General features: G+C 35.1%; 2 protein-coding genes across 3 annotated transcripts; both read left to right on the forward strand.

The window, feature by feature from the left end:
- The first annotated feature begins 15,289 nt into the window (after positions 1-15,289).
- LOC143561227 (uncharacterized) lies at positions 15,290-19,268 on the forward strand. The gene is made up of 6 exons (XM_077049354.1): positions 15,290-15,783; positions 16,239-16,842; positions 16,945-17,045; positions 17,462-17,551; positions 18,928-19,055; positions 19,136-19,268. Exons 1-6 carry the CDS (start codon positions 15,352-15,354, stop codon positions 19,266-19,268), a joined length of 1,488 nt encoding a protein of 495 aa, XP_076905469.1. The 5' UTR covers positions 15,290-15,351.
- A 3,980-nt stretch (positions 19,269-23,248) lies between these two features.
- Positions 23,249-26,937, forward strand: LOC143561238 (peptidyl-prolyl cis-trans isomerase CYP21-4-like). Of its 2 annotated transcripts, XM_077049366.1 has the most exons (7): positions 23,249-23,346; positions 24,350-24,556; positions 24,668-24,707; positions 24,886-24,936; positions 25,080-25,165; positions 26,261-26,624; positions 26,703-26,937. In XM_077049366.1, the coding sequence occupies exons 2-7, from the start codon at positions 24,405-24,407 to the stop codon at positions 26,787-26,789; spliced, it is 780 nt and encodes a 259-aa protein (XP_076905481.1). In that variant the 5' UTR covers positions 23,249-23,346; positions 24,350-24,404; the 3' UTR covers positions 26,790-26,937. The 2 variants fall into 2 exon arrangements, with proteins under 2 accessions (XP_076905481.1, XP_076905482.1); XM_077049367.1 differs by lacking the exon at positions 23,249-23,346 and having other exon boundaries at positions 24,155-24,556.
- The last annotated feature ends 672 nt before the right edge of the window (positions 26,938-27,609 follow it).

The following is a 27,609-nucleotide window of genomic DNA, read 5'->3' on the forward strand; positions in this document are numbered from 1 at the left end:
ACTGTGCAGACTTGATGGAGTTTGGTTAATGGTTGATTTAAGGCTTGGCAAAACTTCGAGTTTATAAAACTTTGGTTTGCTCTGGAATCAAACAATACTTTAGCGTAAACGTTATTGATAAGGAACCCACAATGACGTCCGGAATCATTGCTGCTTCTTGTGCAGTAAGCTGAAAGGCTCGTGCATTCTTCTTAGGTTCATCTGTGTTCTTTGCTTTGTTGTCAGGTACCTTTGTCAGCTTTGGACATTCTGGACGGATGTGGCCAGGTTCTCCGCAGTTGTAGAAAACACGACTTTACTTTCTTCTACATTCTTCATCCGTATGTCCAGCCATTTTGCAATAATTGCAATACTTGGTTTTCTTAAAAGCGCATCTCCCTGAATGCCTTTTTCTGCAAGTTCTACAGAAAGGATGAGCATAAGATTGCCCTGTTCCTTTCTTTCGAAATTCTTGGGAAATCTTTTGGGCTAAATCTTTCTTTTTATTTTCTTCCTGAGTTCGGACTAATCCTTCTGTCATGGTATTCGCTAGCTCGACTGTTTCTTCAATAGTCTGAGGTCTAGCTGACTTTACCATATCACGGATTTCACTTACTAATCCCCAAATATAACGAGAAATTAGTACTGATCTGACGAAGCCAAAGCCAGTACCATTCTTACATATTCGAAGAATTTTGTCGTATACTCACGACACTTCACACCCTCCATCTAGTGGTTTAAGAACATAGTAACAATCTTTTCTCTTTCATGAGGAGGACAAAATTTCCTTTCTACTATCTCTTTAAATTCTTCCCATGTCATAGTATAGACTATGTGACTTCCTTTTGATTGGAGAATCGTGTTCCACCATTCCATTGTTTCATTAATGAAGAGGTAAAAAACATATATTATTTTATCTTCTTCAGCACATTTACTGATTCTTATTATAGCTTCTGTCTTTTCTAACCAGCGTAGTGCTGAAATGGGTCATTCATTTCCAGAAAATTCGGTTGGTTTACAGGTTAAGAAATCATTGTAACTACAACCGTGAACTTTTGGCTTTTTGGGTTGTGGGTTGCTATTTCCTCCATTCACGCTATGACTAGCCTCATTGTTAGACTTGCGTTTATTACTCTCGGTTTTATGCCTAATTACGAAAACGGGTTGCCTAATAGCATCAGCAATTAAAGGAATTGCTTTAGTGATTTTCAGAGCTATCATATTTTCAATAGCATTCATATTCAAACAATTTTCTTGATTACGAATTTCATGATTATGCTCGTTTCCGGGATTGTGCTCATTTACGTGACTGCGCTCATTTTCGCGGTTGTGCTCATTTTCACGATTGTGCTCATTCGACATCTGAATTACATTTAAGAAAGAAATTATTAATATCGTAATCAAATAATAAGGTAAGTAAGATATTAATAACACATAAGCATAAATAACACATAGGCACAAACTATGTGTAACATCCCAAAAAAAATTTCAATCCAAAAATGACATGTTAGTAAAACTAAAGGGGTTTAAAAATAAATTTCTGATTTATTGACCCATCGCGATACGCGATGGGCATAGCCAAAGAGGCCATCGCGATACGCGATGGTCCTTGATGACTCATCAACACGTGTCACCCGGAGGTTACACATGTCAGACGTCGCGACACGTGGCAGACCACGTGTCAACACGTGGCTGAACATGTCTTAGAAAATGACACGTGTCTGCCACGTGGCAACACGTGGCAGAGGGTGCTTAAGACGATGACACGTGTCCGCCACGTGGCGACATGTGGCACTCTCTGAGTAAAGCGTGTCATCGCGGTACGCGATAACCAAAAAGAAAGGTTCCATCGCGTACCGCGATGGGACCGGGTTTCAGCTATAAATAGGAGCCTTCATGGCTCATTTCATTCACACCACCCACTCTCTCTCTAGAAATACTTTCTCTCTCTACCTCGATTTCCGTGCCACCGACCCGACAATCGTAATCCGCACCATATACCGTCGTCACCTCGAAGTTCGTACTGACAATCCCGACGACCGGCGCACCTCGTTTTGTGTGCCGACCGCGTAACGAGAGACGACCTCGTAAACCGTGCCACCCGAGACGACCCGACGTCCCGCCTCGAAGTACGTGCATGACCCGACGACCCCCGAACGTTGCCTCGATTTGTGTGTCGAGGAGTTGTTGATCAAGATTCTCATTATATGTGCAAGCGTCGAAGTGCTGCCCGAGAATCTAGATAATAATAAACCGAACAAGGTAAGAGTTCTGTCCGAATAAAATATTAATAAAATAATAAAGGCTTAAACCCTAGTCGTGGGTATAACCTAGACCTTGATCAAAGTATAACAATTAAATAATTTTTTTTTATAAATAAGAAATACAAAATAGTATCAACAAAGATTATATTAACAATATAGTTTCTTTATGATTAAGAAACTTAAGCTTTTACATATGAAGGATATAGTTAAAATGTTTAATGAAAAGTAAAAGTTTATGAACAAAGGTTATAGTTAAGATAGTGTTTCTTTATTTTTAATAAACATAAGACTTAACATACAGAGGTTTTAGATAAATGACGTTTCTTCTTGAAAAAGAAACATATCATAGGCATTTCTTCTTGAAGAAGAAACATGGCACATGATTAGCAAATAAAGAGAAAGGATTCATGTCCAAAGTATTTTATACAAACAAATGATCAATCAAGGTTTAAGCTATCAAAACCAGACTAAAGGTCTGTAGCCGGATTAAGAGACGATCCGGGTATTTATATAAACCTATTTTATTATAGGTCAATCATTCATTCATTCACAAAGGTTTTCAAACGAGATCACCACATCATTCACAACAGACAGTCACAGGTGAATACGTTAAACCTTTTTCAGTCAAGATAAACGGGTTGTTTATCTTAAACAAATACAGTCAAATAAAGATTTATGGGATTACGTGATCCCAATTAAAATACAAGATAGAAAATAAAAACAACTCAGACCGAGTACACATGTGTCTGGATCCAAACATAATCAATCTAGTCTATCAGTCAAGGCTAAGTGGCCGCAGACTAGAGGTCATAATAAAAGTTCTCCAAAGGGTATCAACTCCAGGAGAACCGTAATTGTGTGTGTATGGCAGTGGCACAATCCCAGAAATAACAGACGTTTCTGCTGAGATTGTTTCATGAAAACTAACTTGTCAGTCAAAGAAAGATTTATAAAATGTTTTTAGAGTCAACGATTCACCAGCATATCACTGACGTATTTCCCCCCCCCCCCCCCCAAATATTACAGGAAATAAAGTCAGCACAGGTAGCATGGAATTATAGCCAACTCATGGAGATAGATACTCTCAAGGTTGAGATGGCTCAATATTTTAAATTATTAAAATATTGCAAACAATATTTTAAATTATTAAAATATTGCAAACAATATTTAAACAAAGTTTTATAAATAAAACAAAGGTTTGAAAATCAAACTCTTGAATATTTATTATTCGAGAAGCTTTATATTAAATCAAAAATTTTTTTATATTTTACAAATAAACTAATGTTTCAAAATATAAATTAATATTTTATTATAAACTAAAGACTTCCTCTAAAACTCTGATATATTTTCAAAGCAGGTACCAACTATTGGTCACACGCCTAGGCCCTAAGTGAGGGTGTGACAGGATGCTGAAGAAATATAAAAAGAAAAGAAGAAAGGAGAAAATGTTAAGAAAAACGACAAGATCAAGAAGCTGATTATTCGATGGAAGAAATAAGAATCTTAGTAGTTGTAAATAATGCAATTGTAATAAAAGTCGTGCAACCTTGTAAAAACATAAATAAGAGATATATTTAAATTTCCTCAAAAATTGTAATGTATCTTTTAAATAATTGTGTCAAGAAAAGATTGCACAAACTCTCAAGATAATTCTTCCAAGTACATCTGGAAGTAAGAGAGTAATAGCTAGAAAATAAAGGAAAGGTCCATGTAGACAAAGTCTAAAAGATGACTAAATTCAAGTCGACGCTACGTGAATTAAATGAAACATGAGCTAGAAATAAGAATTGTAGAAATTCTTGGGGTCTATTTGAAAACTATCTTGTCAGTCAAAGAAAGATTTATAAAATGTTTTTAGAGTTAACGATTCACCAGCATATCACTGACGTATTTCCCCCCCAAATATTACAGGAAATAAAGTTAGCACAAGTAGCATGGAATTATAGCCAACTTATGGAGATAGATACTCGCAAGGTAGAGATGGCTCAATATTTTAAATTATTAAAATATTACAAACAATATTTAAACAAAGTTTTATAAATAAAACAAAGGTTTGAAAATCAAACTCTTGAATATTTATTATTCGAGAAGCTTTATATTAAATCAAAAATTTTGTTATATTTTACAAATAAACTAATGTTTCAAAATATAAATTAGTATCTATACTATATAATATACAAAGCTTTCTAATTCACACATGTTATCACCATGGTGATTGTTACAAAATTTTCTCTCCTCTCTCTCATATTAAATATATTTATCTTTCTTATTATAATTTCGTATTTTAACTTTTTTCTTTTTAATCATTCATTTTCTCTTTTTAATAATTCTATTCCGATTTAAAAAAATTAATACCGGCATAAATATTTTTTTTTCATTTTATATAAATATATTGTATTATTTATTAATATTTTTTTTGTAAGTAACCAATTTTCACGTTTATTTTGAATAATGATTCCAAAAATTAAGGTTTTAAATATATTATATTAGTTAATTGATATTGAGGTTTTATAAGAAATGATATTATTGGATGAAGAGGAAAGATTAATTTAAAATTAAAATTTCAATAAACTTTAACTTATTAAAATATATATGATATTTACTAAATTACAAGTTTTTTTCTTTCTAACCCTTAAAATACAAAATCACTATTTATGTATTCTTACTGTTTATGTTAATTTAAACGAGCGGGTTTCTTTAATCATTTGAAGTATCAAACATGGTTCAGGTCAAAACAGTTTATAATTAGAATGAGTTCCGGTCCACGGGTTGGTTTTAAAAACAAATTTACAATTTTTTTAGTTGACTATTTAGTAAACTCATCATTTATATTAAGTTCATCATCTTAAAAATCCACAAAGATGTAAACACTAGACTACATGTTTAGATTTTTCAGGTAAATAAGACAACTTCTTACCTAAGGAATACAAATGTTAGACATTAACACACTGTTAATCGGATGATAAATTGACTTTGTATATCCTTCTATTATTAAAGATATCAAAATTTTAGATTTCTTTAGTGAACGAGTTATACTTGCACCAAAAAATGAGGTCGTTTAAGAAATTAGCAAACGTTTGCTATCCATGTGTTCCGAAGAAGAAAAATATTACCATTATTCATATGGTATCTATCAGACATAAAATGATTCATTACAAGAAAATATTAGTTTTCTGATGTTTTAAATCGCCTCATAATCTAAAGTTGTCTAGTAATATGTTAGTTCTGAAAGACGTTGAGCTGATGTTGCTTGAATGGTTATGCAATGAAACTAAATACATGTTAAAATACAATAAGATAACCATGTTATAGATGCGGAAATCATATCCGAAAGTAATATTGAAACTCACATTTTTATTCTTAAAAAGAAAAATCGTACACATTTAGATAAAATGATTAATTTCAAAGAATGAAATTTTCACTTTATTTTTGTTTTACAATAAAGATTAATAAGAGCTAAAGTCAGTTACTATAGATAGTTTGTTTTTTGAGGGACAATTTATTTTAACTCGTGGCCAGTTATGCGTTCCATTAACTAGAGTTAAAAGCATAAACAATGTGAAAGTATTAAGTTTTGATATATAAAGTAAAGTTACAAATAAAACTACAAATATTGTCTACAAAGAAATATTTATAAATTTTTAACAACATTTTATTTCATATTGTGTAATGTATAATTCATTCTACCGTATAATATCTCTTTGTATCTGTTGAACATAATTTTTTTGTTTTGACATTGTGCTATTATTTAAATAAATTTAGTTATTTCAACCTGTGTGCTACACGGGTAAATAACCTAGTTTTATTATAAACTAAAGACTTCCGCTAAAACTTTGATATATTTTCAAAACAGGTACCAACTATTGATCACACGCCTAGGCCCTAAGTGAGGGTGTGACAATATGTCAAAATCGTTGATCTTTGCGACGTTTACTCTTTATATATATATATGCATCACTATATTTTACATCTATACACTATATATATATATATGCGTCACTACACATCTTTCTTACATACATACACTTTTTTTTGTTTTTTACACCAAAGAAATTACGATAATTAACATATAAATATTATATATATATAGGTTATATGTATGGTTCTCGGTCGTAGTACTTCCAGGTTAAGTTCTCCCCCATATTTCTTATTCTATTCCCAGTATCAATTAATTCTTCCCCGTAATGGCGGAGCTCAGCCGTCATTTCCGTTGTCATGGTGGGGTAGTTTGCGGTTTCCGCCTGGAATAGTGCATATGGGTTATTCATCATTGTTTGATATTGCCAATCAAGATGCTTCGCGGTACGTGACGACTTTCTATTTATGGCCATCGCGTACCGCGATGGGTCCGAAACTTCATTCTTCACTCAAAATCTTTCTTTCTTTCTATTTTCACACGCCTATATTAATATTAATTAAGGGTATAATACCGAGTTGTCGTAGTGATATCCTATCCGATCGAAAGAAACTAATATACACGAATCCAAAAGCTCTACCTGTTAAGGTATGACATTGTGCCATCGTGTAAAGTTTCTAATCTCGTGATTATCGTTATGATTATTGGTTTTATACTAATCTAGTTATACTACATTGTGTTTATCCTAGGTGCTTAATATCAGGAGGTGTTCTTTAATTGTAAACTTGCAAGGTGAGACATTCGAGTTTTTGTACCACTCACATTTACGTGAGACAACTGTTTTTCCGACACTGTCATGATAATTTCAAAACCTAATAAACTCATGGCAGATGGTCTAAATGTTTTCAAATATATTTTTAAAGTATTTTAAATACATTACATTGATTAAGTATCTGTAGACTTACGGGATGGTTACTACTGGTATCGTGGGGTTATGTATACAAGGCTTGCCTACTGGGCTATTATACGTTACTTATTGGACAAGTGTTAGCCAATAAGTAATATGACCACAATCATAGATACGGTCGAGTGACAAGTACCTTTCAGTAATTTGTAAGCAGGCAGATGTAAAAACATCTTAATGCTGTAACTGTAAAATGTGTCATTTACAAATGAATGTACTCACCAGTACTTCTTGCTGATCAAATATTTTAAACATGTTTCAGGTGATTTGTTAGAGACAAATGAATGATGCCTGCGGGCTTCCAGCTTAAATAAGTGGCTTGTCACAAGAATAAAGAAACGTGTTTGTAAATTAGGGGTTAACCCTATAAAACTTATGTTTGTATCAAAAGGGCTTAAATTCCCGGTTTATCATAATAATAATCATGGTGTTTATATAACTCTGATAATTTTTCCTAACTACGGTTCTGATGAAATTTTCCGCTGCAAAATAATTTAATAAACACCGATACCACCAATCAGTGTTCACGGCTCCCCTCCCGGGGTATAGGGGTCGGGGGCTATGACATCTGAAGTGGTATCAGAGCCACTAGTTTAAGCAATATGTGTATTTTAATAATACCTAATCTTAGACATTAATGTTAGGAAATACATGCATTAACCTATGTGTTAACCATAAAAATAAGATTTTAACCACACGTGAAAATAAATACTATTTTCTTTTGGAATTCGTTGTTTTGTAATTTTTGATTAACAACATGAGTGAGCTAGTTGATGCTTTTGAACACATATCCGTTAACTCCACAGATATAGAAGAAGGAGAAGCTAGTCAACAACAACCTGAACCCATGATCTTTTAAGCCCTACCTGTAGAAAAACCAAAGCCTAAAAGAAGAAGAAGGCTCAAAGACTGGCAACGAGGATTGAGAAGAAATAAGAAAGGAAAAACCACAATCAAACAAACAACTCAACCACAACTTGAACAACCAACTCAACCACAACCCGAACAGCCAACTCAACCACAACCAATAGAAACACCACCAACTTTACCACCACCCATGTCAACAATACCAATGGAGGAGCGACTAGGCAGATGCCTAGATGAATGTGAAACTTTCAACCCATATTCAATGATATAGGTGCAGGAAGCTCCAGCAACCCGAATATGCCATCCCAGGACCCAAATAATGCACTGCTCTCTGATGATGTTATCAGTCAAACTCAAATGGAAGAATGGTGGACCACGTGTCTCGTCTGCGTAACCCCCACGTCGCGGTACGCGATGGGTAATCTAAAGCCGTCACGTATCGCAATAGAAGGATTTTATTTTATTTTATTTTTCTTAATTCCCAACAAAAATACTAAGGCGATGCGAGCGTGCGAAGTGCAAAGTGCGCCATAAAAGCGCCACATTGCGCCCATCGCACTTCGCCCGAGCCCGTGTGCGTGCGCATGCGCGTTCGGGTGATTCGCACTCTACGCTAGGTCCACTGGGTGTGATATGTCTTATAAGAACATTAACATAGAAATTTCCTTTCTTATAAAGAGCTCCGTTTGTTAATCTAGCGATGTGAGACAAGAGTTTACAAACCTATTTATACTATGGTGGTTCCTTCTCCATTTCTTTTCTCCACCAATGTGGGATGGAATTTCCTTCACTTATTTCTTTACTTACATTTTATGGTTTGTTATAGTTATGGACGCAAAGTGGTGGTGGGCGGTGAATGAAGGATGCAAACTGATAAACAAGTTCGATATATGGGTAAAAAAGTCGATACTACCCCTCAAACTAATATCGTTAGCAGATGTAGAGGCTAAAACTGCTTCGCTCAAAACCATAAGGACTCAATCGAGTCCTTTTACTTTTGAGGGACTCAATGCATGCTCGCCCTGAGACCACACAAACTATTTTAATATAAAAGTTTAAATTTGACTAACACAAATACTTGTGTAAATTATAAGAACAATTTAGGGGGTGTTCGGGATTCTTTATTTTTATCTCCTTTTGACTTACTCATAAGTCATAAGTCACAACCTTGTGAGTTATGAAACTTTTCTACTCACACATTAAGCAATCTCTAACACATTTTTAACTTTTTAATAAGTTATAAGGAAGCAAGAATAAGGAATCTAAACACCCCTTAGGGGGTGTTTGGTACAGAGAATGGAATTGTAGAGAAATGGAATAGAGAAATGGAATTGCAGAGAAAGGGAATTGGTCTGGCGAATGAGAATTGACTGTTCTGTTTGGTAGTACAGAGATTTCAGTAGAGAAATATAGCTGAGAATCATTTCTCTTGTTTGATACATAGAAAATAAACAGAGAATTATATCAACTTTTTATCATTAGCACAAGTATTTTTTTCATAACAAATATTTATTAAAAAATAAAAAACATATAAAAAGATGCATAAATTCCAACCAAAATATGCACTGATCAAACCAATTCACATACAAAACATAGTTTTTAAGCAAAAAACATCAACTATAGTTAAAACCAATTCACATACAAAACATACTTCAACCATACACAACTATCCCATTGAACCAAGTTTCATATGAGCTATCATCAACCCAATCCAGCTGTTCTTGAGAGTTCTCTTCCAAATCATGTTCTAGAGTATTCTCTTCCAAATCGGAGTCTTCCAATACTGTACTGGTACACTCTGCCATTTTGTCCAATGGTCTCCTTCCTTTTTTGCAATGCGATTGCCTCCACATCTCAGGAAATGCAAGATCACGCCCGAGTATCTTAGCCTACAAAAGTAATATCTATAAGTTAGTAAAAAATGGTATATGTACTAAAAGAGGTTGATAATGTTTTTTACCGCTTTTAGGTTGGAAGTCACCAAGGTTTGTGATCCAAGAGTATGTTTACCCCGGGTCAATTTCTTTCTGTTATCTTTGTTTCTACTACTTTTTAATTTCCATTCGCGAGTGTTCCAAATCTTAACCAGTTTTTCCCATGACTTTCTTCTCATACATGGTGGCTTAAAGGGAAGAAGATACGACATATCATCACCAAGTTCTAAGCCCTTTTTGGCTGCCATCTCTATGGCAGCTTTTCATATCCTACACAACAAATTACCAAATTTTCCAGCAATGCACCTCTCCCAACATTTGTAAACTTGAGCATTCCCTTTTTCATCCCATTGAAAGTAACACTACAAAAAATCACTTATTAATAAATGTACACAACAGACTAATTAAAAGTAAAATACACTATAATTATAACTATATAGTCAGACCTGCATAAAACAGAGGATGAATCTTATATAGGTACACACCTGAAATCGCTCAAACAATCGTTCTTTGTGCACTTTAGGAACATCTTTCCATCCTTGCCATGCACCAGACCACATAAGCTTCAAAATTGAAAAAATAATCCGGGAAGCCGTGCCTTGATTACTGAATCTACAAAAAAAGAAAATAATGAACGAAAATTACATTTGTAGCATCTTTTTATCAACATACAATGACAATATAAACACATATGTACTTACTGCCCATATTCAACATACAATGGTCTTTTTATACATCCACCATCGATCAATATACAACACTACTACTAATCGGAAATCAAAAAATTAACAAATATCTGACTAAAAGATCACCAAATCAATTATTTGACTTCAATACATCAAACATGAACAAATATCTAATAGTTTGTTGTCGATAACACTTCAAACTTCATATAAATCACCTATACTAAATTAATCATACACTAATTGATCAACTTGTCATTGGCACATAAAGCAAATACCAACCTTATGTATGCATCTAGTTCGTTTCTAACATATTTATAAGCAGTTATTCTTGAAAGAATCTTTGGCATTTGAAACATGTATAAAATCTTATACTACTTAAATCATACATCATACTCATCAACCACTGTGCATCTAAATCATCCAAACAATAACCATAGCTGGTTATTGTTTAATAAGAACTCAAACCTAATGTAATTTAATTAAATTATGTTTAAATAATAAATCAAACCTTACATAAGTTAAACTAATAGCAAATTAAACCTACATCATGAATGCATAAACATACACATGCTAGTTTTAATAACTTACATCCAACTTCAACTCAATTTCAAGCTAAACGAAGCTTCATCACCTCAAATTCTCGAAAACCTAATAAAACAAACGAAGCTAAACAGATAGATCATTGATTTAGGTTTCAGCAATGCAAAATTTGAATAAAACTAACCAACGATTTTGATTGTTCGAATGTAGAGAGATTTGAGCGACAATAGATTTGACCGAAGCCGCCGCCGGTAATCGCCTGATGGAAGCTGTCGATGATAGAAATCACAGACGGCTGAGTGTGTTCAAATCGCCGATGGTTGAGTCTGTTCAAATCGCCGATGAATTAGGGTTCAGAAATTGAACCCGACAACAGTAGGCAAACAGGGGCGACAAACGACCAGGGAAATGGAAATGGTTTCTCCGCTTTTTTTAGAGAAAAGAAATCAGGAAAATGGAAATGGTTTATTTCCATTTCTCACATCTTTCTTTCGTAAACAAACAAGAGAATTGTTTCCATTTCCATTTCTCACCCCCCAATTCTCTGTACCAAACACCCCCTTAGTTTTTTCAATCCAAATAAAAGTATTAGTGCATATGGTAGGTTATGCCTCTCTCTCTCTCTCTCTCTCTCTCTCTCTCCATACAATACTTTCTTTTTATAACAGATCATTATCTCTAGTACATGTCTCTATATTTCTTTCTTATTTACCTAAAATAACACACCAACACAACCACTAGCCGTCACCTAACATGTACACCTTAGTGACCCCCATCGCCATACACCAGCACCGATTGCAACCCCAATCGTCCAACATCACCAACTGTAAACCTCATCCCCTTTTGCTCCATCCTTGATTTCACGATTAACCCATATCTTGAACCACCGCCCAGCAACTGTCAAATCGTCGGTGATCATGATTAGAAACCCTTGATGCGCGACCAAAAAATGCAGGGCTTCCTAATGGAGTGTTCAAGGGATCTTTATATACATATATAAATTCAAATTCTTATAAATAAAACAATTAAATAATAAATATCATACGACCGGACATCATTGCATTGTGGCGGGTATAGTTTAGTGGAAAAAGATGATCCAGTCTATCAACCCCATATATAATAGTTAACAGATCTTTTGACTCGATTTATATTCCGTTAAAAAACTTTATTTCCTTTATAGGATCAAATCATTTACCTTTCAATGATCTATTTAATGAAAATAGAAATCTTTGAGACTTATCCAATGTCAACTAAAAGCCGAAAACGTGACCTCATGATTTATAAAACTGCGAAACAAAATTAGGAAACTGGATCAATACTTTCATTTCATAGAAAGTACACAGTAATTTATTAAAACCAAACCGAAATCAGATCATACATATTTCAACCCCGCCAAACCAACCGATTTTCTTAAGTCAGTCGATTCAGTTGGTTTCAACGGTTTTATACATAAATATAAAAAAAAGTCACAATTATCTTCTTCAAGGTGATAAACATAAACTTTCATTTTCATTAGAAAAAGATAAGCAAGCAGCAAATAAAAGCAGACACGTGGGACGGTGCTAGCATGAGCATGACGTACATAGGAGCTTACCCACTTTCTTCCGAAAAAGAAAACAAAGGTGTTTACATTACATTACATTACATTACATTACACTTTAGCCATGAAGAGAAGATCAATACGGGCGGGTGGGTCATGGATCCGGGCGAAACCCATTTAAACAAAATCAATGAGTCAGTCGCAGGGTTTGTGTGAGTGTAATATGATAACAAAGAAATCAAAATAATATGGAGAACAAGATTACATCGAGTAGTAGTCTTCACCACCCCCATATCTTTACTTCTTCTATATACCATTACTCCTTACCCCCAAATACCCAAACCCTAATTTCACCTTATAATAATAAATCCCCAATTATTATTCACTTTCTCTTTCTCTTTATCTTCTTCATTCATATTACGCTACCTCTTTCGTTATCTCACAAGGGTTTCAACTTTGCTTCTTTACATCGATCAATTTCGGTCTTTGTTATCGGGTAATTACTTAATTTCAGCTTTTGATTGCTGTTGTGTGGTCTCCAATCGGGTTAATGTGTGCATACATGACTTGGGTTCGCTTCAATTTGGGGATTTGTTGTGTGGATTTGAAGTTTATGTGTGTATCGTATGCTGTTGATTGATGTTCTGATTGTTTTAGCGGGAATGGGTTATTTGATTATTGTTATTTGATATTATTTGGTTATAATTTGCTAAACCCGGGAGGGGTTTGTTTGTTTGTTTGATATAGCTCAAGGTTTTATCTAATGTGTAATTGTTTTTTTTAGTGTATAAAGTTTTGGAATTCATTTTCACTGCGTGACACGGGTGAACGATTGTGTTTTTTAAATGTGGCTAGATTTGATTATAATGCTGTTGGTTGATGTTCTGATTGTTTTAGCGGGAATTGTTTATTTGATTATTATTATTATTATTATTATTATTTTTTTATTATTATTATTATTATTATTATTATTATTATTATATGATTGTTATCGTTAGATTATAATTTGCTAAACCCGGGAGGGTTTTGTTTGTTTGTTAAAGTTTACATCAAGTGTAACATATAGCTCTAGGTTTTATGTAATGTGTAATTGTTTTTTGTTTTTGTTTTGTGTGTAAAGTTTTGGAATTGATTTTCACTGCGTGCCACGGGTGTGAACGGTTGTGTTTTTTAAATGTGGTTAGATTTGATTATACGCTGTTGGTTGATGTTATTGTTTTAGCGGGAATTGTGTATTAGATTGTAGTTTGCTAAATCCAAGAGCAGCTTCTCTATCCCGTGGGCTATGCTATCGATATAGCTGATATGTCACCGATATCTCACCGATATATCGGTTATCGGTCTTTTGACGATATATAAATCAAAATATCGGTTCGAAATATCTGTACCGATAATATCAACGATATTGACCGATATTTGGCCGATATTGGACTAATATTTGACCGATATATCACATATATTCCCGATATCAGTGTTTTAAGTCTTAATTATCAACTTTAAGTGTTCAATGTTAGTGTTTTAAGTTTTAATAAATTCTGACTTGCTACGATTGTTAGTGTTTTGCAATTTGCCAAAGGTTAATTTGTTAATGGTAGGAGACTATACTGAATTATTAGTGTTAAATTGCTATATATATGAATTTTACATGATATTAAAATTACCAATATCCCACCGATATCTCACTACGATAACCGATATCTCAGATATCGGTTGTTGACCGATATCCGATATTTTTTCGCATCAACTGCTTAGCCCGTGGGATAGAGTAAGGTTTGCCCCGTTGGATAGCTCTGTTATGGGTGAGATTATAAAGGGGTATGTTTGTTTGTTTGATAAAGTTTATATCAAGCGTGACATATAGCTCAAGGTTTTATCTAATGTGTAATTTTTTTTCCATGTATAATGTATTGGAATTGATTTTAATTGCGTGTCAGGTGAATGGTTGTGTTTTTTAAATGTGGCTAGATTTTGTTTATATGATTTGGGTACCGTGGTAATAATGTCTTATAACTAACTGGTTGATGCTTGATATTGTTACGCACGAATGTTTGCCCTTGTTACGGGGTACCCGCGTTATGTGGCTTAACGGTGGTTTTTATTTTTTAAGTTTTATTGAGTTTTTTTTTTTGAATGATGGTTCTATTGAGTAAGTTACTTAATGATCTGTATGTTGTGATTGCGTTTGAATTTTGGTTAATGTGGGTTACCTTCTGATAAATAGTTTGATCTTAAATTTTTTTATTCTTTTGTGGTAGATGGGCAATGGGTATAAATTTATGGTAATTTACATTAAATTTTTTGTGTTTTAACGGTTAACTTGGATAGAAATGATAACTCGCATACACACGAGGCTTCCGCGTGTGCAGGCCCAGGGTTGTTGGGCCAACTTGGGCCTGATGTACGTATCTGTATTCATTTCGGATTTTCACTACTCACAAGTTATAGCAGAATATAAACGCTTACTTTATATAATGAATTGAACACTTTATAGTCAGCTAATTGTATACTCTGTCTATCTATGAAAAATATTGTTTACTTGGTTTTGTCTATTGTTGATTTGTGCAACGTATGTATCTGATTTTTGTTCTTTTAAAGTAACTAGTATTGAATGAGTATGATGCATTGATGCTTATTGTTCAATATTCTATTCAGGGCTGCATTATTGGGCTTCCATGTGGTGATTTTTGCCAATTTCTATTTGTTGGCTGAAACGGGATCAAAATGGATGAGTTTGGTAGTGCTCGAGTTGATAACATTGTGAATACCTTCAGAAAAAAGAGGACACAAACTTGCAGAAGGCCTAAACCCGAGGTTCAAGCATTACCCGAAAACCATGATCATGCATCTCAATCATCAACACCACCTTCTGATGATGCTGGAAAGATATCAAGCGATGAGAATGCGGTTGATGCTAATCCTAAAAGGAAAGTGTTTAATCTTAATCAATGTGCTACTAAAACAGAAGGTGAAATCTCGCGTAAGAGCAATGGAGGTGTGATGGATGCAAATGAAGGTGGAGATGATAACAAGTTGAAAAAAGTCAAACTTAAGGTTGGTGGCGTGACTCGGACTATTCAACCCAAGACCAGTTCTGGAGCTTCAAAGAACTCGGAATCTTTCGATTCCTCTCGTTCTCGGCCAAAGTTAGTAAATGTATGCTTTACTTTCTCTATTTGTTAACTAGAATTTACTTTTGCTTTAACATAACATTTTCTTAATTGTTTATCTTTAGCTAATCATGAATGTGCTATTTTAGTTTGAGTTGACCCTTTTGTTTACTGTGGTTAGAGGTGTACAAATCGGGTTGTGCGCCCAATTTTTTTTTTTTTTTTTTTCAAACCGGTTTCATTACCGGTTCAGGTTCTCGAGCTGTTTGTTTTGTGCACCTTTTAACTGCTTTGAAGATATTATTCATGATTAGGATGATATTATACGAAAAAAAGATTTATGTTTTGTGGATCACTTAATGGCATCTACACTGGGAATGAACTTTAGGGACATACATTATTGATTATTTATATTTTTCTTTCAAAATTTAATTACTGTCATTAATGCTCTCTACTTTTTTAATTAATTTCTCATTAATTAAATATGATAATGTATTTTAGGACCATTCCGATGAAGACAATTCTCCTGCCCTAGGTAAAAAGATCGGGTTACAAGGCATTCCGTGGAAGGCGTTCTCAGGGGGCGGTATTATTCTCGGGAGAAACGACACTTCAATGGGCAAGAATTCAGCAGGAAAGCAAGGGGAGAAATCAGATCGGGCCCGGAAGAGCAAACGGGTACCAAAAAAACGTGTCTTGGATGGTGATTTCATTGAAGAAGAAGAAGATGATGAGATCCGGTATCTTGAAAAACTGAAAACCGTAAGGGTGGCTGCTGCTGCGAGTAGAGATTACGATGATGAGTCGGGTAAGAAACACAGGAGTCTTTCTAGGGTTTCTAGGGAAGATCCGGGTCTGTTGAAATCGGGTAGGGATAGTGCATCTGGTGATGCGGATTATGTGGACGAAGATTTGGGATCTGATCATGAAACCGAAGGAAATAAAGGAAAGAAACTGTGGAAGGAAAATCCCGATTCTCCAAATGAAATTAAAAGGGAAACAACTCTTACTTCACGCCAACGGGCCCTACTTTCTGGTAGAGATTCTGCATCTGCTGGCACTCAAATTGAGTTTCCAAATGGATTGCCACCTGCCCCCCCTCGAAGTAAGTTTTTCCCTAAATCTCGTAGATTGTTTTAGAAAATGTCTATTATTCATAATGTGGTTGTGGAGTTTGCCCTAAAATTGATTTATCAAATATGTACAGAGCAAAAAGAGAAGCTTACAGAAGTGGAGCAGCAACTGAAGAAAGCTGAGGCTGCTGAAAAGCGCAGGATTCAGAATGAGAAAGCGGCTCGGGAATCAGAGGTTTGACTTGCTTTGACCAACTTCTTAAAAGGTTTAAAGGTTCTTGCTTTTTTTAACATTGCATATCGAAAACTGTTTTTGACGTTATTTTACTAATCTCGTGAAAATAACGTTAAAAGTGGCGGAAGGTTAATCAGGCATCATGTGGTGGCGTTGATAGCCGAAAGACAAGGGCACATGCACCGATCAGCCGGTGTCCCGATGATTGAGTGCTATGTGCCTTATGTCCAAGGCTTGATGCAAAACTACTATCGAGCCGGGGGTCTCACCGGAAGCAGCCTCTCTATCCCTATGGGATAGAGGTAAGGCTGTCTACATCTTACCCTCCTCAGACCCTACCATAGCATTGCTATTGGTGGGATATACTGAGTACGATGATGATGATGATGATGATGATGGTATCGAAAACTGTTTAGGCTGAAGCAATCAGGAAGATACTTGGGCAAGATTCAAGCAGGAAGAAGCGAGAAGACAAGCTCAAGAAGCGCCAAGAAGAGTTGGCACAGGTACGTGTTACTCTCTGATTCTTGATAGTCTTTTTAGGGTGCTACTATATGTACACGATCTAACATTATCATATGGGTTGATGGAGCTGTATGACAGATGAAAAATGGTCATACGGGCCCTTATGACAGACGAAAAGTGGTCATATGGGCCATATGACTATGTAGTGGTGTGTGCGTGACACATCAACAGCCCGTATGATTTGAACGGACAACAATTCATACAGGCTACGATCCGTATAAACATTATGGCTTGTATGATGTGTTGTATATCACATCAGACGACCCTGTATGGCAAATTTTCGCATGTCATATGGCCTGTATGAAATGCCAGTGGTGTGCAGTTAGTACACTATTTTTTAGAACCGGACCGGACAATGAAGCAGTCTTACCGGTTCACTGGTTGGACCAGATTCAATGTCCGGTGACGTCATAAATAATATAGAAATTAAAACTATATCTTATACAAAACAAATTATAAAAATACTTTATGTATTGGTGTGAGTTTGCATTTTTTATAAAATATAAGGACTTAAATAAAATGTGATTTACAAAGTGAGATTTTGAAGGGAAAAAGTGAAAAAACGGAACAAAAAGTTGGAAACGTGGTCCAACCACCCGATCCAGTTCAACCAATTAACCGGTCTGATGCTTGACCGGCTGTTCCAGTTAGGGGTGCAAACGAGCCGAGCCCGAGCTCGGCTCGCTTAACTTACACAGAGCTCGAGCTCGAGTTCGGTTCGTGAATGGATTTTAAAGCTCAAGCTCGGCTCAATTACTATTTATCAATTATTTTTCATATAATTAAAATTATTTTATATCTTTTTTTCTATTATATTTTTATGTATAAGATAATATGTATTATTTAGTTATTTTTATTTATTTTTTTCCTAACATTATATATATTAATTAATAGTTATTAAATATATATTTTAAAAAACTTATATAAATGGCCTTGTGAGCCGGCTCGAGCTCGATAATTGAAGCTCGGGCTCGGGCTTGTTTATTAAACGAGCTTATTTTTAGGTTCGAGCTTGGGCTCGATTAAGCTCGGCTTGATCGAGCTTTTTAACGAGCCGATCTCGAGTAGCTCGGCTCATTTGCACCCCTAGTTCCAATGGGAAATGGCTAAATATGCTTAACCGAATAACCGGGACGGCTTCATGCCCGTTTCCTGGTTCAACCAGTCCGACCGGACAGTTGGGTCCATTACGGTCGGGAAAACACTGGGTTAGTATGCTGTATGCCAGTGGTGTTTATCTAACCTCTCATTTTTAAAAGAAAATTGTATTGTTTTAAACTTAAAATAGATTTGTGAAATCACACTCTGGTTCTTGCTAGTGGGAATCAAACTAATGCTGTAATTTTTGTTTTATCAGGAAAAGGCTGCCAACGCAAAAGTGCTAGCACCCAGCACTATTCGAACCATTATCGGGCCAACTGGAACTACTGTTGCATTTGCTGAAGACATCGGCCTGCCTAAGATTTTTGAGCCCAAACCTTCCGGGTAAGCATACCACTGCTATTATTAAAATGTTAAAACAAACTGTTCACTTGTTTCCTGACTGTTGTATGGATCTAATGCAGTTATCCGCCTCCAAGGGAGAAGTGCGCTGGGCCATCTTGTACGAACCCGTACAAGTACAGGGACTCGAAATCGAATTTACCCCTTTGTAGCCTCCAATGCTACAAAGCAGTTAATGCTAGGAGAGAACCATAGTTAATATTGTCTTTTGAGATTTTATCAAATTAAATGGAATTTGCATTGTTACTGCACTGAAAGGCAGTGGATTTTTTTTGGATTTTTTTTGTTTTGGATTTTGATTGGTGTTTGATCCGTGATCGCTATGGGTTTGATTCGGGTTGCTGGGTTGACAGGTTGGAGGGAGTTAACTGGTTGGATTGTGCAACCCGAACACGACTCGTATCTTATTCGTGTTGGGTCATGTTGGACCCACTTATAATTGCGTTGTGTTCGGGTCAACATATATTCATTTACAAATATTAGTAATATTGAATGAATTGGGGTGCGTTTAAGTGAAAAAGGACTTTTTGTTAAGAGGACTTGTTAACTTATGAATTTTTTAAAAGAAGTTTTAAAAAAATGGCTAGATTAGCTTATGTGTTGGGGAAAACCAAAATGATTAAAAAGGACACTTTTTTTTATAAGAAGTATAATGAGTTTTGAGGGTTAAAGGGGTGTAACAGTTAAATCAAACCCATTAAGTTAATAAGTTACATATTCCTAACTTTTCAAAACCCTTTTATTTTGCCTTCTTGATGAGTTAAAATCCATAAAGTCTTATGGTTTGCCAAACAACTTAAACACCTTATTTAAGGTGTGTTTGGGATTCCTTATTTTCCACTCCGTATGACTTAGAAAGGTTGAATAAGTCATTTTTATGTTTATAAAGTGTTTGGGAACACATAAAGCCTTTTAGGTTTCTCTTTATCATCAAGGCTAAAAGATGGGTTTTCAATAAGTTAAGATTTTGTAACTTATCTCCTTATAAGTTTAGAATACCCATTCCACCCTTCCATTCCATCCAAACACTTTTAAAAACAACTTATCCACTTATATAAACATGTCCTTTTTGGTCATTTACATCACTAAGTTAAACCAAACACCTGAAAACTCCTTATTAGAAAGTCATAGTCCTTTTTCACTCATCACATAAAGGCCTTTTTAACTTAAATAAGAAATCCCAAACACACCCTTACTTATCAAAAAGTTATAAACAAATTGATGAAAATAAGGAATCCCAAACACCCCCGTAGTAATAAACAATCGGTTACTTCCACTCAAATGACTTATAACTTATTGAAAAGTTAAAAATGTGTTTGGGTTTGTTTAATATGTGAGAGGAAAAACTCTATAAGTCACAAGGTTGTAACTTGGTTGTAACTTATGACTTTTTCGTAAGTCATAAGGAGGTAACTTGTCTTCTTTTAATTGTTTAATGAACTTGGTTTTTAAATCTAGTTTGAGATTAGGTGAAGCAAATGCAAATGATGAAGGAATTACTACTTTAGCACTGGTTAATAAAATGTGTTTTTTTTGGAAGAGTGGCTACTTCAGAACTTAGGAATGGTAAATAAACTTTTTGGTAATAAGGGGTTGATAATGACTAGACAATAATAATCACCACCTTTAAAAACTAATAGTTACCCCTTAAAAAAAGGGAAAGTTAAAATATCAAAACTAAAATTTAAACTTAATACTGCAAAAGTTCTTTGTCCTCCTCCAATGCCAATCGCCAGCCGAGCTTTGTGAGACCCCCGCCGTCCTGTTAAAAATTGCCCGCGTGGGTATTAGGATGGGATGTGGGGCATTTCTGGTTATTGGAGTCTCGTCCTTCGGTTTGTGAAAGAAATTGCAAAATGTGTACTATTAAAGTGATGCAGCTTTCTTTATTTTTAAACTAGTATGTAGTTTAGAATGTTATAACTATATATTGTGAAAAAAAAGGCCCCCAAGGCATTCCAAGGATATTTTGGTAATTGATACTCAGTTTTGCCCAGTGTGTTTGTTAAGCCTCTTATGTCAGCAGCACCTTGCTGAACTATTTGTTATATGTATTTGGGTTTGTTTACAAAATAAAATACTTGAGCTTTTTACTTATAATAATTCCCTATGGACCCTTTTAAGTCAAAACATACTTTTTAACGTTGTTGACAACAAAGTTCATAGACACCTTAGTCTTAACTATTGATAATTGTGTTTTACGATTTTATTAAATTCTTTCTGCTTTGAAAAGAAAAACTAGGTGTCACATATACACATGCATTTGAGTTAAGTGCACATGTGCTAGCTTGTCTCATTTTTTTTAAATAATGCACATGCATCACTAGCTTATTGAAGATTTGTTGTCCTAACTAATGACTGTTTCAAAATAAATGAAAACAGCATATCTATATAGGAATACTATGGTTGAAAAAACAAATTTGCATAGTACAAGGTAACCCTATTGAACTACAAAACAACTTGTTAGCAAATGATAACTTATTACACTAACAAATTACCAAAATATCCCTATACACCAAGTCGATCTATATTAGATTCAGGTTTTCGGTCTTAATCGAGAATACCCGTTTTTTCTCACCCCTGGCGCTACAATGTTGTACCAATTAAATCATTGGTGCTCGCAAACAGATAAACTACGTATCGGTTATTTTCAATTATTTTGTTTAAATTTAATGTCTCATTGCATAATGTGAGAATGCAAATGGATATTTGTGGGAAGCTAACATAATAAAACAAATATTATTTCACACTTAATTTGCATTTCTATTTTACCATGCTAGACTCTAAGGCTACCATTAAACATTTGTTGGGTATATTTTGTGACTGATGTTTACCAAAACTACTAAATTAAGTTTTGCTGCCTAACTAACTACTACCGAAGATCAATTTGGTCTCTATTGAATATTGAAGTACTACTATAATAATGTTTTTTGATTTATTCAAGTAATATAAAGATAGTTTTGCAATTATTATATTAAACCGCCGGCAATCAGACAAGTATAAAAAATATAACAGTTGCCGCATACACACATTGACACACACTAATTTCAACTAACTATATTTTGGCTAGAACCTATGACCTGAAACCACTTGATGCTTTTAATAATGACCAATTTTGACACAAACTCATTTTGTTTAGAACCTATATTGACCCGAATCAAATTGATATTTTTAAACGAACCGTTTTAACCCAGAGCTTATTGGTACCAACCGAATTCTTGTCGCTATGATCATAAGTTGTATATGTTTTTCAATATGTTATTTTTTTATTACATGCAATAAGACTATCGCTACCATATTCCACATTGACAAGTTAAATTTTTCAATTCAGTGTCAGCATCGTAACGAATTTAACTTTTACCAACCAGCTTTCCCTTTTCAAATACTTTATGGAGGTTGGAAACATTTGGATTAAATGTGCACAAACAAAGTATTTTCAGAAACTAGAACCAGGTAAGAACCGATTCCAGGTATGGTTAACAAAAGTAAAAACTGGATCGGGTAGGAACCGGTTTCGAGTATATTCGGGTATTTGACCGGGTTTTTCGGGTTTCGGGTAGCGTAGAGTCGAGTTTTGACAGCGTATTTTCGGTTCCGGTTCCGGGTAAGGTTCTGTGGAGAAATCTCTATACTAGGTCGTACTAAAGGTGCACAAATCTGGTAATAGAAAAACCCGGGTTCGGGTATGGAACTAGGTTTGTGTATGTTCGGGTGCTGGAAAATCGGGTATGAGCAATAACCGGGTCGGGTTCGGTTCGGGTATTGGCTTGAAAACCATACCCTATGTATCGGGTCCTGGTCGGGTATTGAACCGGGTTTTCAATATTTGAATACCCTATTTTCGGGTATTGAAAGAACCCGTTTTATGGGCTTTGAATACCCAATTTCCAAGTATTGAAAGAACCTGTTTTCTGGGTTCCAGTTTTCAAGTATTACCGGGTATAAATCGGGTGCGGTTTCGGGTACGGGTTTGAAACTGAAATGCATACTCTATCCATGCTAGGGTAGGGTCGGGTACGGTTCCGGGTTCGGTTTTTTTTTCGCCTCTACCTCTAATTTGGATCGTTGAGTAAGAGCCAGCCCAGGTTATTATACGGATAGTATGGGCCTAATTGTAAACACGAGTGTTTGTAGTGTGTCGATGAAGATCATATCGTTAACTCGTAATTGAACTCAGATCGCATGTCTGTTTTCTTTTAGAAACCAAAACACATCCAAATCGCAACGTTCAAACCCTCCGATCGACCTCTAATAATCTCTTGGCTTCATCCAGGTAATAATAATAATAATAATAATATCTAGGGTTTCATATTCAAATTAGGCCTGAATTGAATAACATAATATTCACCTGATTACGTAACGGACTGTATGCTGCTTACTTTGTATATTAACCTAACCTATATCCTTTGCTTTCATTGCTAAAGATCTGTTTGTTACAAAATATGGAGATCTCGTTATCCAGATATTAGAATCTAGGTTTCACCATCTGTTATGGTGATTATCGACTTATTTATCGTGTAAACGAGCTAGCTCGATCTCGGCTCGAGCGCTCGAGCTCAGCTCGTTTTGAGCTCTTTTTTAAAGCTCGAGCTTGACTAATGAGTCATTTTTTCAAGCTCGAGCTCGGCTCAATTTATATGTATTTTTAATTATATTTTGTATATTTTGAGATGTATTTTAACAAGCTTAAGCTTGGCTCGAGCTTGTTAAGGAGTTAAAACTTAAAATTACACTAGTCTCGTTTAAGGCTCGACGAGCTTAAACGATCTTCCCATACAAGGCTCTGGCTTGATAACTAAACCAGTTTTATTTAAGGCTTACGAGAGATTGTGCATTTGCGCTCGAGTTAGCTTGTTCTGAGCTCTTTTTCTAAAGCTCGAGCTCGGCTCATTTATTAATAATTAATTAATTAATATGCGTTTTTAGTTATTTTTGTATATTTTGAGATATACCTTAACAAGCCTAAACGCGCTGCTCGAGCTCGTGTGCACTGTGCAGTACCTTAAACGAGCCAAAACTCTGCTCGGGCTCTTTAAGGAGTTAAAACTTAAAAATTAACTAGGCCCGTTAAGGCTCGATGAGCCTAAACGATCTTCCCATACAAGGCTCTGGCTCGATAAGTAAACTAGCTTTATTTAAGGCTTGGATCGTTTCGAGCTTTGTATCGATCTGATCTCGAGTAGCTCGACAGCGGCTCGGCTTGTTTGCACCCTTGCTATTGGGGATTTTGTTAACTTATGGTTTTAGGTGTGGATTGAGATCTTCATTTTGTGCAGGTTGTGCATTGAATTACCGTGATTGTCTTTGTGAGGTTGAATTTGAAAAGGTGTTATGGCGCGTATTAAACCGCAAGCTTTGTTACAGCAAAGCAAAAAGAAGAAAGCACCTAGAAGTGTCAGTGTTTCTACAATTGCATTGTACAGTGTAGTTGCTGTTGTTATGGTGTTTTTCCTCTTTGCTACGTACAGACACTGGTCTCAAAGGTTTGTTGATACGATTTGCGTATAAATATTGCAAAAAACTAGGTCTTTGTCGTATGTATAGTTTTATACAATTAGTGCTTAACTGATGAGTGACGTGTATGCTACTTTTAGGTCGATAATTTTGACAGAGGAAGGAACATCAAACTTTCAGGTACACGTGTCGGTTCATTCTGTTGTTTTCTTTTGTTTAATGGCATTTATTTCGTGTTAATTGTTAAATATGGGAAAGTAGCGTTGTAAGCTTATTACATCTATATGAGTGAAGCAATTCGGTGATATGTTGTTCTGCTAATTATATAGCCGAAATTTGTTTCATTAATCTGCCACAGGTTGAAGAGGAGTTTCAAGAGTCAAAGAAATCTGACGTTCCTAGATACGCGGTAAGTTTTAGTATCTTTGTTTTTGTATTTAAAGCATTACAGTTTATATCTATTTGGCTTTTATTCATCTTAATTGTCGTGGTTTTGATACTTTAGTATCTTCTTGTCTATCGTTGTTTGTTTTGACATGCTTTTGTATCCAGGATTTTAATACCTCTAAAGGTTTGATTACTGTGGAGCTTTACAAGGAAGGTTCACCTGAAATTGTGGATGAATTTATTGAAGCCTGGTGAGTATTGTTATTATCTTAATACCTTATATTGCTTCTTATAGACACTAGTGAGTACTTTAAAGTTTAAATCTTTGTATTGAAATGTTTGGTTTTGTGCTTAAAAATGAATTTTTGATGAGTGTTATGAATGAATATTTAAATGGCAAATTTTCAATTTACAGTAAAAAAACTTTGACATAACTTGATATGATATATTCATTGATTCAATTTGAACATCAATAATATCTTTCTTGGTTTTAAAAAATTGCGCCTAAAGCGTGAGGCTGTTGGTAAGACACCTCAGGGTCTTGAGGTGATGCTTAATGTACTTGGTGGGCCAAAATCTGGTAAAAAAATAGGTCTCGAGGATGCTGATTAATGTACTTGGTGGGCCAGAATCTGGTAAAAAAATAGGTCTCGAGGATGCTATGTAAAAATGACCGAAATGAAGAGGAGACTATGAATGGTTTACTTGATTAAAGGGTTAATATGTAAAAGAGATGCGAGAGATGCAACTTTTGGTTGTACATATAGCTTATTTGGTTGTTGGTAGAGCAGTGCCTTGGCTTTCGGGACCTAAACTTCTTTATTGCCAAGATAACTTTAATGCCTGTTATATCATTATTACATATATTCAATGATAATTTTAAGATTATTGATAACTTTAAATATTGTTATAAAAATCAGTTGATAATTGAACATTAACCGATACGACACAATATTGCAATACTCAAATTTTTACTGGAATTCTTGTGAAAAGGAATACAACAATAAAAGCCTAATTGACCCTCGCATATTTAACTCAACAATTAAAACAACTGCTAATAAAGTTACCTTGTCATTTATGTAAACATGCAATTCTCAGTGCTATGCAACCATATATTTCTTCAGCTTTAGATTCAGAACTGTAAGTCTGTAACCGGGCTATTGAAAAATTGATTAACAGAAGTTGTTTATTATTATGTGAACTTGTTATTGATGTAACAGTATAGCATATGTAGTATGATTATAAAACTTCTGTTGATGATTGAGCATTAGCTTAAACACTTTATATAAGAGTATAACACGTATTAGGTAAAAGAAATGACGTTTTGTTAAACTTATTATTTGCAGCCAGAAGGGACACTTTAAAGGGATGCTATTTCAACGTGTAGTGAAACATTTTGTAATCCAAGGAGGTGACTCTGACAATCAAGCAGTTATAGAGGACTGGACTTCTAGAGAGAAGCACTACATCAGCCTGACAAAAGGTTTATTTCAAAAATATAATTTAGTCAGTAGCATTTTTATTATTTTTATGTTTATTTGTTTAATTTTTCCATCCAGATTAAAGCATGAAGCGTTTATGCTTGGTACATCAAATACGAAACATGAAAAAGAAGGATTTGATATTTTCATTACAACAGCACCAATTCCAGATCTAAATGCGAAGCTTAATGTATTTGGACACGTTATTAAGGGAGAAGATATTGTTCAGGTAAGTTTAATATTTCGGTTTATCATGTTTATTCATTTTATAAGTTAAAATGCAAGTAAATAATGGCGCCTTATCTAGGAAATCGAGGAGGTGGACACAGATGAACATTACAGACCTAAATCTCGAATAGGGATAGTTGACGTGACGCTGAAACAGAAGATTTAAGGCTTTTGGTTTATTTGCATGTCGTATACCTGAAAAGTGTTTTTTGAATTTGTTTTGATGTGTATGTGTTTGTTCTGCACACAATGTAGAACTTATGGAAAGTAAGTTGGTTTAATTAGAGTTTGTAGGTCTTGATATTTGTCATTAGTTTATTTTAATTGTTCTGGATGATGATACTAACTTGTTGGCTGTTTTCTATTGTTTTTAGCTTTTCTAGTATCAAGTTCTAGAACAGAAACCCACTCTTGATGTTTCATAGGCTCAACCCATGCTTGTATTCTACTGTTTTTTTTTCTTCTCAAAATGACACTCGGGCGCATATTTCTCTTGTTTGCGTGTATTTAATTTGTAATTTCGAGTTTCCTTCCTCCCTATCTTCCGGGACTAGTGGTGGTGAATCCTAAAAAAACATATGGGTGTCATGTAGAGGTACACAAAAGAACCGGTTCCGTGCCTGACCCTACCCTACCCGCGGGTACGGACCGGGCTTTGGGTTTCCTCCGGAACTATACCCGGAACCGACCCGGACCTGGTGGAACTGGTTCCGCCAATACCCAGTCAAAACCCGACCCGAAACCCGGAAAAAACCCGATGGAACCGGTCAAATACCCGACTATACCCGGAACCGGTTCCTACCCGGACCCGGTTTTGACTTTTGTTGACAATACCCGGAACCGGTTGCTAAGAATACCCGGTTAAATGCGTCCTACAATGCATCAACCTCCGCGTCTAATGGTATATATTACAAAAAGCTTTTACATCAGAAACATATAGCTGCTGAGTGCTGACAATTAAGAGATTCAAACAATGCCTCATCAAG

This window comes from Bidens hawaiensis, unplaced genomic scaffold, assembly GCF_021521415.1.
Source record: "Bidens hawaiensis isolate Kalapana, Puna unplaced genomic scaffold, B.hawaiensis_p1.1 tig00020643_1, whole genome shotgun sequence".
Lineage (NCBI taxonomy): Eukaryota > Viridiplantae > Streptophyta > Magnoliopsida > Asterales > Asteraceae > Bidens > Bidens hawaiensis.